At 39.3% G+C, this 18,630-nt stretch overlaps 2 protein-coding genes across 3 annotated transcripts in view; one reads left to right on the forward strand and one right to left on the reverse strand.

Annotated features, from left to right (window-relative positions):
• Positions 1–912: 912 nt before the first annotated feature.
• Positions 913–14,275, forward strand: LOC129770763 (pickpocket protein 11). The gene is made up of 8 exons (XM_055773816.1): positions 913–1,042; positions 1,096–1,356; positions 1,414–1,522; positions 1,588–1,770; positions 1,862–1,949; positions 13,466–13,599; positions 13,668–13,752; positions 13,910–14,275. Exons 2-8 carry the CDS (start codon positions 1,202–1,204, stop codon positions 14,059–14,061), a joined length of 906 nt encoding a protein of 301 aa, XP_055629791.1. The 5' UTR covers positions 913–1,042; positions 1,096–1,201; the 3' UTR covers positions 14,062–14,275.
• Positions 14,201–18,630, reverse strand: part of LOC129770762 (FMRFamide-related neuropeptides) — a 67,051-nt gene continuing 62,621 nt past the window's right edge. For both annotated transcript variants that reach the window (XM_055773814.1, XM_055773815.1), the window contains exon 2: positions 14,201–15,515. In XM_055773814.1, the coding sequence (XP_055629789.1) occupies positions 14,524–15,515 (992 nt within the window). In that variant the 3' untranslated portion in view covers positions 14,201–14,523. The remainder of the gene's footprint in view (positions 15,516–18,630) is intronic.

Consider the following 18,630-nt stretch of genomic DNA (forward strand, 5'->3'; position numbering starts at 1 on the left):
ATAAGTTTGATGAAAACATATAAACTTGAAGGACTGTTTCATTGATCAACAGATCCAAAAGTATGATAAAAAACTATTGATAACAATCATATGTTCCTAACATAAGGCGACTCCACCTAATTCCGGAGCAGTACTAATGTGGGAGAGAAAAAAAATACACACGTCGCTATGTTATTCTTTTCATTGAACTTTCCGGCCTTTGCTGTGAAATTGAAGGCGTTCTAAACCTTGACTAGCTATCGGACGGTAAATTAGCTGCGGTGTTAAATCGAACCGTGAACCGGCGTGCTCTTGTGTTGTCTAGCAGGGCAATTTGAAAGACAATGCGAAAGAATTGCATAAGATGCGATTAGAAAATGTGGCTCCTAACACGAGTTTGGAAATGGGAGCCTAATGTTGTTGGAGAGTCTCGGTCACAGCAGTACCTTGATGCACCGGTCACACGATTTTATCTTATAGCCTTGCTATTGAAACAAATTAATTACACAATTTTAACTCATTCTGTGGGCGAATCATTGTTTTTTAATCAACAGTCACATTCTAATGATGATTATGGTTGTAATACATGTTTATCTTGTTAATGGGAAATGTATTTTTCTTGTTTCTTCTTCTCCACATCAATCCATGCGCACAATCATGGCATTGCATTTAAATGAAACTAATTTCCGATGCTTCGGGTCTGACGGTCAGTTCTAAGTAAAACGTGATTATGTTCTAACGGTTGGGTGGCTTGCAGTTGTTTAGTTTCCCTTTCTAGCATGAAATTGCTAAACACATGCGCTGAGGAATCTTCTGTGCATGGATTGCAACATTTGGTTGCGAAGGATCGGCATTGGTTGGAGAAAATCATTTGGGCGTTGATTGTGATATTTTCAATTTATTGTTCTTATGCAATTTGTTTGACCACCTGGACAAGGTATCAGGAGAATCCAACTGTTCTAACTGTTCAGACAGATTACCGAAACTGGATTTACCGCCCGCCGGCTGTGACGATTTGTCCGTCTTATATTGATGGAAATCGATCGAAATCTCTAATTCTCAAGTATGAAACTTTATTTTTCTACCTAACTAAATTTAAACAAAAAATATTTTCAGACTTTGGAATGTTAGTAATGATAATGAAAAATTCGACTACTATTCAAACTTCGTAGAGACCACAGCGAACGCATCATATGGCAATTTAGCTGCTTTTAAACCATTCATGGGAGATACAAGTTTGGCTAACATCGATATGCTAGATATAGCTTGGAACGTTAGATATATAGGTTTTCTACCGTCGAGTAATTTTCAGCCGGTTATCACCGAAATGGGCATGTGTTTCACCTCTTCAAATTTGTCGTATTTGCAAAATGCTAGGTAAATTGATTTTTTTTTCATGGTTTGCTTCACATTTACAAAATATTGCATTTATAGTAACACAATAAACTATAACGAAAGAACATGGCCAGATAGTTGCTTTTCATTCGATCTTTGTAAATCAAGCGTGATAGTCAGTGCCTACGGAATCGTTAAAATATATTTGGTAGTTTGTTCAATTATTCATATGTATATAAGAATTCAAATGGTTTTAATTCAATTACCTTTTAGTATGTTCACGAAGAAGACGACATTATGACGGCCACAGATACGATAAGCAGTGAAATGAAAGGTACCGAGCTGGTAGAGGTAACACTTTGGGTAGACCAAATAGTTGCGTCTAACAACTTAAGGTACCTTACTCCGGCCAGACGTAAATGTATCTATGAACACGAGACATCATCCATTTTTAAGGTGAGTTTCGCATTTCTGTAATTTCAAATCAAAACGATATCGGTATCAAAAGCACAAACAAAATATCACTTATTCTAATTTCATCGAATAGATTCATACTGCAAATCTGTGCAAAGTCGATTGCCGAGTGAGAAGAGCGCTCATAGCATGTGGGTGTATTCCTTTTCTCTATAATATTCGTAAGTATTCATCGCTTGTAGAACTATTCTACGTGATATAATATCCACGAGCCAAAATATAAAAATAGTACTCGTCAAAACTGGTGAGCAGTGTTGCCACACGTACAGATTTATCTGGAATGGTACAGATTTTTTCGTTATTTTTGGTACAGATTCTGTACGGTACAGAGTACAGATTTTCGTCAAAAAGTACAGATTGGTACTGATTTTTTCCTATCATGACGACTTTTACGCCACTGTATCGCTTGGTGCTGCTGATCATAAAAGCATTTACAATGCAACGATCAGTTTCATAAGGACGGAATTCCTAACAAGGATCGTCTGGAAGGATTCACGTCGGGCGGTGCGACGTATGTTTTGCCACAGATCAACAGATTGAATCATTTGTTCCAGGCTGAAAAACCTGAATTCACGATGCTACATGAAGAGATGAAAGATTTTTATTTGATAATTCTTCCTAATATCTGCAAGGAATCTTACGTTGTTTCTATATCCAATGCCATTGAATTTGAAAAGCGGCAAGAATTTTTAGGTTGAAATAACAGCAGGAGAAATTATCAGAAGAATTGACTGCGAAAAGCAGATCATTTCAGAGGATATTTGTCGCAGTTTTTTCATGGAGCTGATCAAGCAAATGAGAAATAGATTCGATTCTGACGCTCAAAACTGCGGCAATGTTAAATCCCAGAAACATTTCCAATTTGACAAGCATTAACGTTGTTTTTTTATCCCATTTTTTCAATTATTAGGTTCATTAGCATTTTAGCTGTGACAGATCCGGGTTTTAATCGTGTACATGTACATGTATTTATTTATTTATTTATTTTTTGTTCAGTAGACCGGAAGGAAGGAAATCAGAGTTTCAGAAAACGAGCATATGCAGGGTCGGTGTACAAAAATTGGATGCCTAAAAAGAATTGACGGTTCGCTCGCATTTTCGGCGCTTCGATGCCTTGTTTGTAAAAAGGAAAAAAAAATCCAATATTTGTTTTCTGATAGAACAATGAATTATCTGTATTGTGATGCTAAAACAAGTTTTGTACCTTCAATCAATCCCGAAATACAGCTGGTTTTGTAATTCCGGATTCTGAATGAATCATACTTTAATCAACAGTACGAAGGGAAACATCATGAGAAAGGCTGGCTTCGTTATATCGAAGTTTACCTGTATAATCAGAACAAAAAAAAAGCTTCGAAATCGACACAGCAACGATACGATGAACGCTATTTTGAGGTCAAAAGATTTGAATAAACATGGTGGCGGCAGCTCGAAGATTTGAATAAATGAAAATCTGCAATCTAGATTCATAAAAACTATGTATAAGCATCATAAAACACACGAATGACTTGCAAATATGAATGTAGTATTTGTAGTAAATAAATGAGTATTTTTTCATGTTTCATGTTTTTTTCTGTACAACAAATATTTTCGATGGTACAAATTTTTGGAAAAAAGTACAAATAAGATAGATTTTTGTTTTGCCCCAACAAAAACAAACAATGTGGCAATACTGCTGGTGAGGTTCACCAATTTTTAAAATCTATGCTTTGAAATATACACGTGAAAATTCAAATGAATGTCCTTTTCTTATCTTTCAATGAATAATATATTATTTGTCAATATTCAAAAGCAAGGGCAATATCGATTTTTGGCTTTTGTCACTCTGAACTATGTGCAGCCGAACACGAGGAGTGCTTCACAAATTCGAGATACAATAGCAAAATATAGGTTATAAACACTTATTGTTTTTCAAAATATTGTCCATGAAGTTTTTCAAAATATTAGGTATAATTCAAATCAGCGCTGTACGAGATGAAATACAATTGCGTCGTTTTGGATAATGAAACGAACCTCAGGTCGTTTTCGGACAAATTTCTGGACAAGATTTTATACCTCGTTCGATTCGTCAGAATGCCTGGGAGATTGTAAAATAAAAAAAAGGTCCATGTTCCCAAAAACTTTCCTTGTTTGACAAGCAATCTGTAGCCGCAATCTGATAAATATCACTCTCGTAACTTCTGAAACCAGGATTCAAAATTTTGTAAAGGGCAGCTTACTGCCTTTTCTGGAGCAACATGGGGTTTATTACATCTTTCAAAGTCCTAGTACAGGAGTGTGAGGAGGAGTACAGGTCGATTGTCGAAAATGAATTTGGCTTTCAGTCAACTAGGAAAATAACTGATGGTATGATGAACAGTGTTCCGGAAAAAAATCAAGCAATGGGATATGGCCACACGTAAGACCGATAGGCTTTCAACCCAGTAATGTATATCCGATATATTAAGAAATCAAAATAGAAAGCATAACTTTACTCTAAAATTTTTTTCGTGTTCAACGTTTATTCTGTGTCCATCCAATTTTGTTTTATTCCTAAAATTTTGTCTTGCGAAAGAAAAAGCGCCACCAGAGAGATCACGCGGTGGAAGAATGCTCGAGTCATTTACTGGACTTTTTTTTGACAGCATCGGAATGTATTGACAGCAGTTTGTTTTGAAATGTTTCCTCTTTCAGGTTCGAAAATCGCAAATTCGTTGATATTGGCTTCGTATGAAGTACGAAGGATATATTCTCATGGATGACGAAACGTACGCGTAGATGGATTATGGGCAGCTTACCGAACAACAGTAAAGCCTCTGGTCAAGCTGATGTCCTCAGCAAGTCAAAATTCGTTTTTGCGATGAATTCGCAAGAAAGTTTATGATCTGCCCAGGTTTGAAAACCCAGGTTCTCGTAACAAACAAGACTATGGATTTCAAAATGTACTAGCAAGAGTACATGAAAAAACGTGTTCTTCCATACATACAGCTTTGTCACTACAGTGGTTTCGATACGACGGAGTCAAAGTTGACGAAGATCAGAGTTGCCATATCTACAGAATAATCTGTATTTCTACAGATTTCTTAGACTTTTTGAAACCAGGAATCTGTAGATAAAGAATACAGATTTTTTGGATTTCAAACAGAATTTACAGATTTTTGAAAATAATGTCCCAATAATAGTTATTGCTTGATGTTAATCATATTTTTTCCCTCTCAGCTATTTTTTCAAATAGCATTTGAATCTTTTTGAAGTAGAATCGTCGCTTTTTTACATTCATATTCTCTTTTAAGGACTGAAAATATCTAAAAGAACCAAAGATATTGGTCGCGTCACGAAAATTGTCCAATTTTGAGTGCTTTATGCTTAGACATTTCAAGATAGATTCATAATGTTTTTGCACCAATCGATTATTAACTAACAATCAATTGCAATGGCAATATGAAATTTCCTATAACCAATATGTTAAAATAGCGTTGAAAATAGAGCTTCTAATTTCTTATATGTTTGTCTAGACCGCAAGGCGTTTCCCTAACACGGACTCTAAAATCGGTCTAGTTTGTATTAGAAAAAAACACATTGCGGTCTAGATATTTAGAGTTATATTTCGCTCATCTAAAAGCGAAAAGAAGGTATTAACTCAATTCAGGAAATATTTATGCTCAAACCATTTAAAATTGCTGAATGCACCCGTAACAAAATGGCCGTTATTGAGAGTAACCTAGAAAGATTCAACTACAACTGAAACCAAAAAATGAAACGAAAATTGAATCATTTGAGCGATTTGATTACCAACCCTATTTAACTGTTTTTGAACTACTTTTTGCTATTGGTAGTTGAAACGAACAAAACAAACTGAAACAACCGAATTCACTCAGATCAACTCGAAAACCAGAACACTCCATCTTACTCTCTTGAGCAGTATATGCCACGAGTAATATGTACATCAAATCTGATGAAGCAGGACCAGACGTTGAAGATTTTGGAACGCATCTGAAGATAAATACATCGATGTTGAAGCTGTAGAAACAGAGGCTACTGAACTGGACTGAACTGAGCTGAACTGAGAGCAAAACAATAGATTTTAGAACCATCTGCTGAATCATACAATGGTTAAATGACGAAAGTTTGAATAAAACATAGAAATTTAAATAAAAACATACCCGATTAATTTGTTTAGAATAAAAAATTACGGTCCTATTCATATACTAAGCAATAGCTTTAAAGTAAATTAGTGTCCGCTTTTCAAGCGTTGACTATTTTTTTTGGATTGTCGCCTCATTGAGTGACCTTTTAATTCATTACAACCATTACATTTCTGTGGGTACTTGAAATTTATTATAATGAAGGTATTTGCGTTACGAAATGTAAAGCAGGATGTCCTGGCAGCTGTAATGTAATGTTTATTAGATTATAGGCTGCAAGCCCGTTATCTTTCTTAAAAACTAAACATGGAAAATAAAACTCATCATAAAGACTAAACAGACGGCGCCAGTGGTTGTATGGTTAGCGTAACAGCCTCACAATCCGATCGGCCTGGGTTCAATCCCAGCTGGCGTCGTTGGGATTTTCTGAGGCGAAAAATCTCTGGTTACGTCTTCCTTCGGAGCGGAAGTAAAAGAAGTTGGCCCGGCTCATGAGTTGTTGAGTCTGATAGGTAGGAACAGGTGGAGTCGCCTCCCTGATGTCGGTGATTGGCACTAAAGTGGCGGAAATAGGCCGACGAAAAATAAGCAAAGATAAAAAAAAATAAAATAAAGACTAAACATGAAAACAGAAATAAAACACATCATCCCTTATACATTTAGTTGACCTCTTAAAAATAATCGTAGTCTTCTTCGAATTTCTTCTGTTGTCATATTTATGGAAATCACTTCTTGCAGCATGTTAAACTCACGCATGAATCGAGTTGTAGGTTCGTGCTGGGTGTAATTTCTGGACCTCAGAGGTGGATCAAAAACCCTCCGGCGACGAAGAGAAACGGGGCTGGTGTTAATATTTATCCGTTCGTAGAGACACGGACTTCTTATCCGTCCGCTCAATAGTTTACAGAAGAAAGTCATATCCGCGATTCTGAGTCTACTTTTGATAGTATCCATGTCTACTAAACAGCAGAGATCTTCGTATACTGGCAGGTGTTCTCCTCTCCATCCTATATTCCTCAGCGCAAACTTCAGGAACTTTTTCTGGACATTTTCTAATCTTTGGATATGCAGATCGTATTGCGGTCGCCACACTACACTCGCAAAGTCGAGTTTAGACCGTACAAGGCTGGTGTAGATCCTCAGAATTACATGCGGGTCAGTGAATGAATGAACTTTCATTACAGTTCAAAGAAGCATTTTATTTTTACTACAGTGTATATGCTTGCTGGCTTTACGTGGATACCATCAACATCGTCTAATCAATAATCAATGATACTAAAGCAAAGATTATACTTCAAAATTAAACTTTAATACAGATTTCAATACAGAGTTTTCGAGACAAAACTAAGATAGAATGTTTTTTTTTCAGACCAAAAACACAGATTTTATTATGGCAACCCTGCTCGGGATGCGACAGAGATGAAGGGATGGTGAAATAATATGGCCCCACTGGTTAGAGTGTCCAAAATTTTATGTTGAAATTTCGACCTTCATTTTGATTGCTCAATATTTTTATTTTATGCTCATGGTTTCGGGATAAGTCCTTCTTTTCGCGTTGATATATGATGTGAATCTATAAATAACTCAAGCTTTCGTACTGTGCCGATTATCTCAACGATGTAATTGAGAACGAAAGTAACGTTCCTCTGATCCCGCACGGAAGACGACCAGCTTCGAACCTATAACAGGGAGATCAACTGTCTAACGAACTACTGAAATGCAGTAGTAATGACCATTTTTAGAGTTACTGCTACAAGTTGAATTGCTGCAACTACTAGCAACTGTTATACTACTGATCGATACCTAAAAAGTATACTCTCAAATTATATGCCTTCGACTATCATCATATGCGAAAGCAATACCAGGAGGGATTCAGGGACATCCGTGCTACTAATGACCAGATTTTCGCAGTTCTGCAGGCTCTGCATGCATCAGTTGTTCATCGATTCGTAATCGGCATTCGTAACTATCGCTCGAGACCAGCTATGCCAGATGATAGCAGTCTCCTGGATGAACTTATACTAATGGTCAGGGCGACGATGGATTGAGTGATGTGCGTTATATAACACTGGTAAGCTTACGTCCTAGCTGCTTGCATGAACTTTTTTTCCCTCCCAGGATCGGCCTAAATCCAGCCAAACTAGCCTAGGAAAAAGCAAAATACCACATTATAGTTTCCCAACGAGACGGTATTTTATTTAATTTACTTCCTGTCCTAATTCCATAGCTTCCCGTTCTTTTACTGAGCACTCACAGGTTTAGTGTTGAGTGTCAGGGACCGCTGCTTATTTTTTCGTTGGTTCGATTAACCGGCGAATTTTCTGATCCGAATAGTTGCCCTTTTTTAAAATAAACAAAAAATAAAAATCGTTTGGATTAAAGTATACAGAGTAGGATATAATAACTATCTTCATTTATAAGACATTGGCCATTTGAACTTTATTGTTGTGTTGAGGCGCAAAACATTAAAAAAAAAAACTAAAATTTCAGTGTTTCGTAACTATAGAACCAGATGGAAACACTCTCACTCCTTTACTAATGTTGTAATGCGTGTCTCGTTCTAAGCTCTTCAAATGACTCATACTATTTGTAAGCTACATCTACTATTCGTACGATCATTCCTCATATGTTTTTGATAGGGTTTTGATTTGGTAAACAAGCTTACCAGTCCGAATTCTGAAGCCCCTATTTATTAAACCATGCCATAGCTTTCTGGATTTTATGAATTGATGCCAAATTACCCAATTATCACATTGTTATTGATGCAAAAACTGCAAATGATTCTGAAGTACTTCCTGAACAAGAAGGATGCAGCACGCGCAGCCATGTTGCAACGAGCGACTCGACAAAACGTGGAACGAAATAGAATGAAGCGAGGGCAGCAAACACAAAAAAGGAATCTCTCTCGAGAAAAAAGGATGGGAAAGAAGCAATGGAGCTGCTTTATCGTTCTCGAATCGCGGAAGTTCTTCGAGATACTAAACGCCTCGCACAAAGGCTTTGTGCCGCGGGCCGAAATGTGCAGGAACAAGGAAGGAAACATCTTGACGAACGAACGCGAGGTGATCGAAAGGTTAAATCAACACTACGATGAACACAGGAACAGAGCGCAGACAGGAAACCAAAACGGCCATGATGAGGACTGCACCGGTGCAGTGAACACAACGACGAAGGGGAAAAGGGGGGAATTTGGACCACCTAAGCAAACCGCCTAATATTTCCAAACCAATACGGTCTAAATAAAAAATGTCACATTGAACACTGAGCGACACATGTTTTCTCTCAATCAATAATGTTTAATCATTATAAGAAGCTTCAAACTACCAAATATATCATAATATAAAAGAGATGCTTTTTGGACATTAAAACTTGGGGGGAGGGGTGATTTGGACCGCCTTTGGGGTGATTTGGTCCACTGTGTGTGTTTCATCGAAAAAAACATACTTATGTTTATGTAAAGTATTTTGGAATAATGTTACAATCAATAACAGTGTTCTGGAATCGATACCAGGTGTCTTGGCCAGATTCAAGACCAGAAAAAATGGATCGAGACCATCTCGAATTCTGTATGGATCTTTTCACTGTTGTTCGAGGATTTTCAAACGCATTCGATGCTTGGTCAAAGAAAATCCCTTCTTGATGGCCTGCGTTGCCATTTCAAGCTCCTTCTTTTTCTAACGTTGTCTGCCCATCCTTTTTTAGTAATTCAGCGGCATCTGAAATCAATTAGAACAAAGAAAAGCCTCAAATCTGTAGGACTAACTCACCCCACAGAAACGTGTCCATGTCACCCCACATAAAGGGTGTGTCACATCAAATTGCATCACGGAAAAAACGCTGTAGAAATTCGCCCAGTAGACCGATCCTTTTGAAAATTTTAGACAGTAAAATAAAAACTATTAAACAACTTTTGGCATTTTCTTTTTATTCATACTTCGAGCCCAAGCCCGTATGCTCGCACCTTCCTCTTTCCCCCGTCCACAAGGTTCTGTACAACGTCAGGTTGTAGTTTTTTTTAACATCTTGGACGATTCCCAGCATCTTCCCGATGTCCCGATGTGACAACTCCGGATTCTCGAAATGAGTGCGCAGGATTAATTCACGACGCTCTTTTTCGTTCGACGACATTTTTCCAAATTTCTAAAAATTAAATTTCTACAGCGTTTTTTCCGTGATGCAATTTGATGTGACACACCCTTTAACATGCAAAAATTAAAATGCAATTAATTTCATTTATTGTTATCAAACTTACAGTTTCGCTGCATCAAATTGTTCCTCTTCTGTAGACGAACAGAACTTTACTGCACAATACACGAAAAGTTGTTTTTCAGTTTAATCAGCGGGAAAAACCTTAAAACCACGATCGGAAAACTCACATTTTTTGGCAATCAATGTGCTTGCTGTATTCATGCTATCGTTTCCTTCCACCTGTCGAATTTAACCAAAGTTTTTTTTACGTTAGGTACAACAATAAAAGAAGATGACATTATAAAAAATTCAAGGGGTCCAACTCACCCCGTGTTACCCTACTACCCCCAACGATGGGTGAAGTTAAGGAGGCCATTACTCAGCTAGAGAACCACAGAGCACCTGGTAAGGATGGCCCCGTAGCGGTGCTCTTGAAGGAAGGTCCGGGAAAACTTGTAGAGTGTATGCACCGGTAGATAGTCAGGATCTGGGACACATAACAGCTACCGAAGAAGTGGATGGACGGGGTAATCTACCCCATCTACAAAAAATGTGACAAGCTGGATTGTGGGAACTATCGCACAATCACGATCCTGAATGGCGCCTACAAAATTCTATCTATCGCCGTCTATCGCCAATAGTAAGTAGATGTGTGGAAAGTTATCAGGCCGGATTCATGCCCGGTTGCTCGACGACGGACCAGATTTTTACACTGCTGCAGATCCTCCAAAAATGCCGTGAGTATCAGATCCACACCCACCACATCTTCGTCGATTTCAAGGCCGCATGTGATGAATCGATCGATGACAACTATGGAGAATCATGGACGAAACACGGCTTTCCCCGAAAGCAGACAAGATTGATTCAGGCAACGATGAACGGTGGACGTGCCCTAACGTGTGCAGATCTCAGGTGATCTGTCGGAATCGGTCGAGACTCACAGGGGACTTCGACAAGGCGATGGACTATCCTGTCTGCTCTTTAACGTGGCACAGGGAAGTGTGATGCGGAGAGCGGGATTCAACATGCGGAGTACGATTTTCAACAACCTGCCTCGCCGACGATGTTGACATAATCGGAAGAATTCGTGCGACGGTAGCGGACATGTATACCCAACTGAAATACGAAATAGGGCTGGTTGGGCTTAGGATCAATGCGTCTAAGACTAAATACATGCTAGCAGGAGGGACTGATCGGAGCATCGACAATGCTCGAAAACAACTCACAAGCATTTGGTGTTTTCGAACGCCGTGTGCTCAGAACAATATACGGTGGTATACAGGAAAACGGAGTAAGGAGAATGAACCACCAACTGACGCAACTCTATGGCGAACCCAGCATCCAGAATTCGTCAAACTGCAGGAGTGCGATGGGCAGGGCATGTTGCAAGATTGCCAGACGACAGCCCTGCAAAGATGGTGTGCGCATCGATTCCGGTAGGAACAAGAAGGAGAGGAACCCAGCGAGCAAGATGGTTGGACCAGATGGAGCAGGACTTGTCAAGAATCGGTGCAGCCGAGAGTTGTATATCTCCAACTCTCGGCTGCAGCTATGAATCGAGTGCATTGGCTTAACTTAATGATTTGAGAGGCTTACTTTTTTACTCCAACAAAAGATTCTGGACTATTGATGGCCTTTTGTTTTATCGAAGACGTTATCCTTTCAGTTGGTATTCAAGACGCAAAAGTGTTAACAGTGTCAATACATCCTGGATACGATAAGACGGACGATCCAGTGTGATTGGAGTCAATTCGCCCCTGCGATTGGATACCTAACATCGGATATGAGTTCCAATATTGCGGAGGCACTATTTCATGGGCGTGACGCAAACAAACTTGCGTCTCACTGTCTACAACAGAGGCGGAGTTCGTTGCACTTTTCGAAGCATGAATGAATTTACTCGAGGATAACAAAGCTGTTTGAAGTGTTCAAGACTTCGAAATGTTCAGCAACTGTACGGACCGATGCTACTTAACTGATGAAACACTAACTTTACCAGATATGATTTAAAGCATTTGCGTAAATGTTCATTTACTAAAGTGTGTGTCACATCAAATTGCATCACGGAAAAAACGCTGTAGAAATTAAATTTTTGGGAATTATATCTTCAGGTTTCGCTTATAATCAGATAAGAGTGTATAGATCACGTTGGCCATGCTTCACTGTCAATTTTTCGTAAATTTGGAAAAATGTCGTCGAACGAAAAAGAGCGTCGTGAATTAATTCTGCGCACTCATTTCGAGAATCACATCGGGACATCGGTAAGATGCTGGGAATCGTCCAATCCACGGTCAGCAGAGTACTAAAACGATACCTCGAGAACCTAACCATCGACCGGAAGGTGAAGAACGGCAAAAATGAATGCTCCATCAGTGAAAAAGATCACAAGCGCGTAGTTAAGCAGTTTAGACGTGATCCGAGAAGTTCGGTCCGGGATGTCGCCAATAAGCTGAATTTGTCAAGTTCATTCGTCCAGCGGACCAAGCAGCGGGAGGGCCTGCGTACATACAAGTTTCAGAAGGCTCCTAACCGCGATGAAAGGCAAAACATGGTGGGGAAGACGCGAGCCGAAATGCTGACGAAGCCGCATTGCCGTAATGGACGACGAAACCTACGTCAAAGCGGACTTTCGTCAGCTGCCGGGCCTGTTGTTCTTCTCCGCAGAGGACAAATTCAGCGTTCCGGAGGAGATTCGCAAGCAGAAACTATCCAAGTTTGCCAAAAAGTACATGGTGTGGCAAGTGATCTGCTCTTGCGGAAAGCGGAGCGCCCCCTTCGTGATGACCGGCACGGTAAACGGGCAGGTTTACCTTAAGGAGTGCCTACAGAAGCGCTTACTACCACTATTGAAGCAGCACGAGGGCCCGACCATCTTCTGGCCGGATCTCGCTTCGTGCCACTATTCAAAGGACGTGTTGGAATGGTACGAAGCCAACGGGGTCACCTTCGTGCCAAAGGAAATGAACCCGCCCAACGCGCCGGAGCTTCGCTCAATAGAGAAATATTGGCCGATTATGAAGCAGGCCCTCCGGAAAAACCCAAAAGTTGTCAAATCGGAGGCGGACTTTAAGAGAAAATGGATTTCTGTTCAAAAAAAACTACAACCTGACGTTGTACAGAACCTTATGGACGGGGTAAAGAGGAAGGTGCGAGCATACGGGCTTGGGCTCGAAGTATGAATAAAAAGAAAATGCCAAAAGTTGTTTAATAGTTTTTATTTTACTGTCTAAAATTTTCAAAAGGATCGGTCTACTGGGCGAATTTCTACAGCGTTTTTTCCGTGATGCAATTTGATGTGACACACCCTTTATTACACTTCGTTAAACAAATACATTGTGTTGTTCTCTCCCGAAATATTTTTTAAGAAAACCACAAGAAATGCGACGCCTCTGGGATGGTATGTTTGTCGGAAAAGCTCAACGATTGGTACTATGCTAGCTGTCCTTGCATGAGCCTATGCGAGTCAACCAAGTTCACGCAGAGATCTGTCAAAGTGATGGTAAGTTGTAGCAATACTATACGCAGACGTAAATATCAGCAATCCAACACTTTTAGAAATTCCCTCAGCTCAACAATCAACTCTCAGTCGAAATGTTTTTCCCGAAGAGGCGAATCAAAAGAAGTGTTCTTTTCAGTTTGAGCGATCTTATCGGTAGGTTTAAATTAGAGTATGGAACATGCTGAACCTGTAGAAATATAATAACCTTAAACGACTCAGCATTTAGAAACACGCATACAGATTCATAATGTTCCATTTTGCATCATATATGATCAACGATCAACGACTAACAAAATTTTCCTTAATACAGTTTCATTTGGAGGCGCCGCTGCTTTATTCCTAGGATGCAGCTTTCTTAGCGGTGTGGAGTTTGTGTACTTCTTTCTGGAGCATGTATGCGGATTCTTCAGGCAGTTTCTCGCGAAGGGAAATAAAAGAAACCCTTGTAAAATTCCTGGGTAACTCTTTGATATTCTGGCCTTACCTGTAAGAGGTCTGGTGAAACCCCAAAATAGCAGCGAATTTATTTAATTCTTGAATTGAACAAACGATTTCAAGACGTAGATTCTTTGTCGGATTTGGAAAATCAATAAAGATAACATTGATGCATATATTTTTATTAAGATTTCTAAGTACAGTTTGTATGGCTCAGATGATAATGATAATAACAACTAGAATCACTCTGCAAAATTTATAAATATAATAAATCAATAGTTCATCTTGTTAGTCTATTAGTTGTGCTTGGCATTTTGGAGAACTGCAAACATCGTCGGAGATTTTGCCTCATCGTATCAAAATAAGGTTGTTAATCCCAGCCCTGTTTCTAATTCTGCACGAATTTCTTTATTACATTAACAACCTGATTTTGTTTCACTCTTGAGATTACATCATCATCATTCACTTGCAATGTACCTGGAAAAAACATTAATGATTGCTAACGTGAACTGGAACAAGAATGTCCTCTTCACGTAGATAAACTTCATAATCGTCGTCGGATGGTTTCGTCAGCGAAGTGTCATATTTATCTGTTGCCAGCCGTGTGGAATCGATCACTGCATCTTCACTGTCATCAGCAGTTATCTCCGATGTGTGTGTTTTGTTGTTGTTCGTAGGTTTTAAAGATTTGTCGGATCGCCCGAATCGCATAAAATTGTTATCCATTTTCACAAGCCTCAAAAATCGAGGATCTGAACGACCAAATCGCATTAAATTTCCCTTCGCTCGACCGAAACGCATCATATTTGCACTAGCCCGACCAAAGCGTAGCATATTTCTGTTGGAACCGTTTCCCGCCCGACCAAATCGCATAAGATTAGCACGATTCACTCTGACGAAATCGTCATCCTCTCCTCTTTTGCCGAACCTCATAAGATTTTTAGGAGATTCCCTGCGAAATTGTACTAATTGTTTCGGTTTAATTTGCTCGCCGGATTCACTTATTTCGGTTTCCTCCGAAGAGTTGGGTGTTCGTTTCGTGAATGTTGTTTCCTCACTGCTATCATCCGAATCATCCTTTGGATTGTTGGCGCCAACTAGCGAATATGGAACACCATTTGGTGTCTTGCCGAATCGTAAAAATCCCCGATCCGCCCGCCCAAATCGCATGAGATTTGCTCGCACTGCGCGTTGCTGAGTTGTTGGGTCGGATCTTCCAAAGCGCATGAAATTTTTATCCAACGCACTACGTCTTCTCGCTTCTATCTCGGTGTTGTCACTTTTGATGCTTCTTCGAAATTCAAACACTAATCCGTTGTTGGAGATATAGTCGCCATCTTTTTCCTGATCATAAACGAATGGGGATGTAAAATCCTTTTCCACCTGACTTGAATCCGCCAAGTCATATTCGACACAGGAGTAATAGTTGCTGCATTTGTATACGAAAATTACGAGGAAAAGACAGAGCTTCATTGTGGAATCTGGAAGAATTGAAGAGAGAACAATTGTTGAAACAAAATTGAAATTGTGATATCGGCTGAATATCTGTATTGAAACGATAGAGTAGTATTCAACACCACCAACAAATATCTTGATACACCTGGTGAAAATAAATTCTGTATGCATCCATTCATTTTTGTTTTGGCACTCTGGCATTTAAGTTTACCGGACGTTGAATTGTATACGAATCGGCAGGAAGTAACACCTCAACCCATCTTGAAAAGGAGTGTGCGAATATATAGGACGATATATGGAGCACATCTTTGTTTTGGCTTTTGCTCATTTTACCACGGCTACATGTGCAGCCTAACTGCATGCACGATGGTTTGGTGGTGAACTATAAAGTCGCACAATTATGCGCTGATTTCAATGAGCTTTTTGTTTTAATTTAAAATTGAAACGAAAAACAAAGACTTTGTCCGAATTTTGTGCGGGTTGATAATTTTGTTCATTTAGTATTTCACTTATTTAATATATTTTGTTTATATTTTAATAATTTGTAGTTCGAACGAATATCACGTTTTTCTTTTGAACAAGCCAAACTAGTTCAGCTAATTTTCGACGTGACATGAAGTGTAGGCCTCAAATCTTGGATTTATTGATCCAACCCGAAACTTAATTTTTTAACGTAAATTTACTAAAATAACTACTAAAATGTATAACATAAAAATCATTGAAAAATGAAAACCCTTACATTCTTTGGGTTCTTCTTCTTCTTATATGGCACTAACGTTCCTAGAGGAACTCCGCCGTCTCAACGTAGTATTACTTGCGTCATTTTGATTAGTACTTAGTTGAGATTTCTATGCCAAATAACACGCCTTGAATGCATTCTGAGTGGCAAGCTCTAGAATACGCGTGACTACAGTGCAAGTCAGAGGAAATTTCTTTGAAGAAAAATTTCCCCGACCAGAACGGGAATCGAACCCGAACTCCCGGCATGTTAGGTTTGACGCTAACCACTCGGCCACGGGTGCACATTCTTTGGGTTACATGTTTCATTTTAACATCATTTACAGGTATCGATACAGCCTATAATTTATAATATTAAAAAAATGCAAAAAAGTGACAGTCAAAACCAATTATAAAATGTTTGCGTTAGCAAATTCTATAAAAAACAAGCATCGTGAATTTTTCAGTTTTTGCAGTTGTTTCAACTATTTTGTTTGCTGTATTCATGTTAAGTGCTGGAAAAGGTAAGAATCTACAGTAAATGTAAATTTACTGAACTTTAAGGGAGTATTCTAGTGTAGAGACACGAATTTCAGACGTTTTTTCGAGTTCAGTAAAAATAAAACAAATAGGAGGGTGCGGCCAGCCCCCGGGTGCACGGTTTTAGGGGTGTAGAATTAACCGAATTTATATGAAGAAATTGAAAAAATATGATTTCAGACCGGGGGGGGGGAGGTTGTGCAAATCAACTCTTCCGCCCCGGGTGCAAAAGCTTCACTCGACGCCACTGCATTTACTTAAACCCAATCTTAAGCTAGACGCGAACACATTGAAAAAGATCTAAATACAAAAACAATCAATCGATTAAAAGAATACCTTATAACAAATTCTTAAGCACGGGACACATTGAAATCGATACAACTATAACCCTTGTTGAACGTCTTGCACGTGCCAGTTATCGGCCCATTTGCACCGTAGTTCGTACGAAAGAACATAGATTCTCGCGTCTGATGTTGTTGTTTAGCTGTTGCAACAGTGCACAACAATCATTATCTGACCGCAACAGACCAACGATAAATACTCATTTCAAAACGTCGCGGCGAACGCTTAGTATAACTGCGTGAGCGTTATACAGAATACAATTCGAAATAGCCAAGTAATCTTAATTTGTTAATCGCAATGTCATGATTAATTTAATCAAACGCTGCCGAGAAATCGGTGTAAATAGCATCGACTTGATATCTCTTTACCATCTCGCGTATGATTGAAGATGTATACTGTACGAGATTTGTGGTAGTAGATCTTTTTGGCATAAACTCATATTGCTCAGAGGTAATGTAGCAGGAACAATTGTACTTCAAATAATCCAGCACCAACAGTTCAACTAGTTTAGAGACTGCACATAAAGCAGCGATACCAACGAGAGGTCGAAGAGCATCCATTGGTGAGAACAAAACTTCAATCCAGTTTTTAATGACTAGCGAAGGTATTCCGTCTGGACCAACGGAGACAGAATTCTTGAGACAGAGGCTAGCTTTCCGTACGTCATCACCCGAAATTAGCAGATCCAACCTAATGGTACGATGTATTGGAACCTCCCTAGCGGCAGCTGAGGTATGGTCTCTGGATAAATGTTCGTTGACGAAAACACTGGCGAACTGCGACCGTAATAGATCAGCAATTCCCACCGTATGCGTTGCCTCTCGACCTGCACTGAACATAGAAGAAGGTAACTCTGACTCTTTCCGTGGATCATTATCGTGTCTCCAGAAACTTTTCGGATTTGTTTGGTAGTTCTCGTTGATGGGCTTGGTAAAGCCGATTGTTAAGTCGCTTATACGATGTAATAATGCGTTGTTAGAAATCCGTTTTGACACGACCGTACGCTGTTTGCAAAATTTCTTCAAAGTAGCACGTTTACATGACCTTAGTGTCAGTCGAAGATTGAACCAAAGTGGGTTAGTAGGTAGAGACGGAATTTTCTTTGGTATGAATCGATCGACAGCATAAACAACAATATTCGAATGATGCTGAGTTCGTGTCACAATCCCGAAGGTCATCATCCCAGTTGATATGATAAAAAAAGCGATCATTCCCTCGAATTCAGCTTAACGATAATCGTGAGAAACGGTGTCTATTGTAACAGCTATTTCAATAGGGACGCTATAAAAGTAGACCGATAAGGACAGCAAACGACGCCATATTTTTCCCGCTCTCTTGACATTTCTCTTCAGTGAGGTTTGCCATTTCATAATGGAAAGATATACGATCCAACAACGAGTCGAGATTATTAAAATTTACTACCGAATTTCAGAGTCAATCGCCTCAACTACAATAGCGCTACGTCCAATTTATGGTCGTCATAATCGTCCTGCTAGATCAACAATTGAGCGTGAAACCACAGGTACAGTACAAAATGTTCCC

The sequence above is a fragment of the Toxorhynchites rutilus genome, chromosome 2 (genome assembly GCF_029784135.1).
Source record: "Toxorhynchites rutilus septentrionalis strain SRP chromosome 2, ASM2978413v1, whole genome shotgun sequence".
NCBI lineage: Eukaryota > Metazoa > Arthropoda > Insecta > Diptera > Culicidae > Toxorhynchites > Toxorhynchites rutilus.

Excerpts from the sequence above, each read along its gene's own strand:
- LOC129770763 (XM_055773816.1), top strand. The coding sequence starts at position 1,202 with ATGGGAGATACAAGTTTGGCTAACATCGATATGCTAGATATAGCTTGG. Across the intron at positions 1,771-1,861 it reads AGACATCATCCATTTTTAAG|ATTCATACTGCAAATCTGTG; the intron begins GTGAGTTTCGCA and ends TTCATCGAATAG. Across the intron at positions 1,950-13,465 it reads TCCTTTTCTCTATAATATTC|AAAACCACAAGAAATGCGAC; the intron begins GTAAGTATTCAT and ends ATATTTTTTAAG.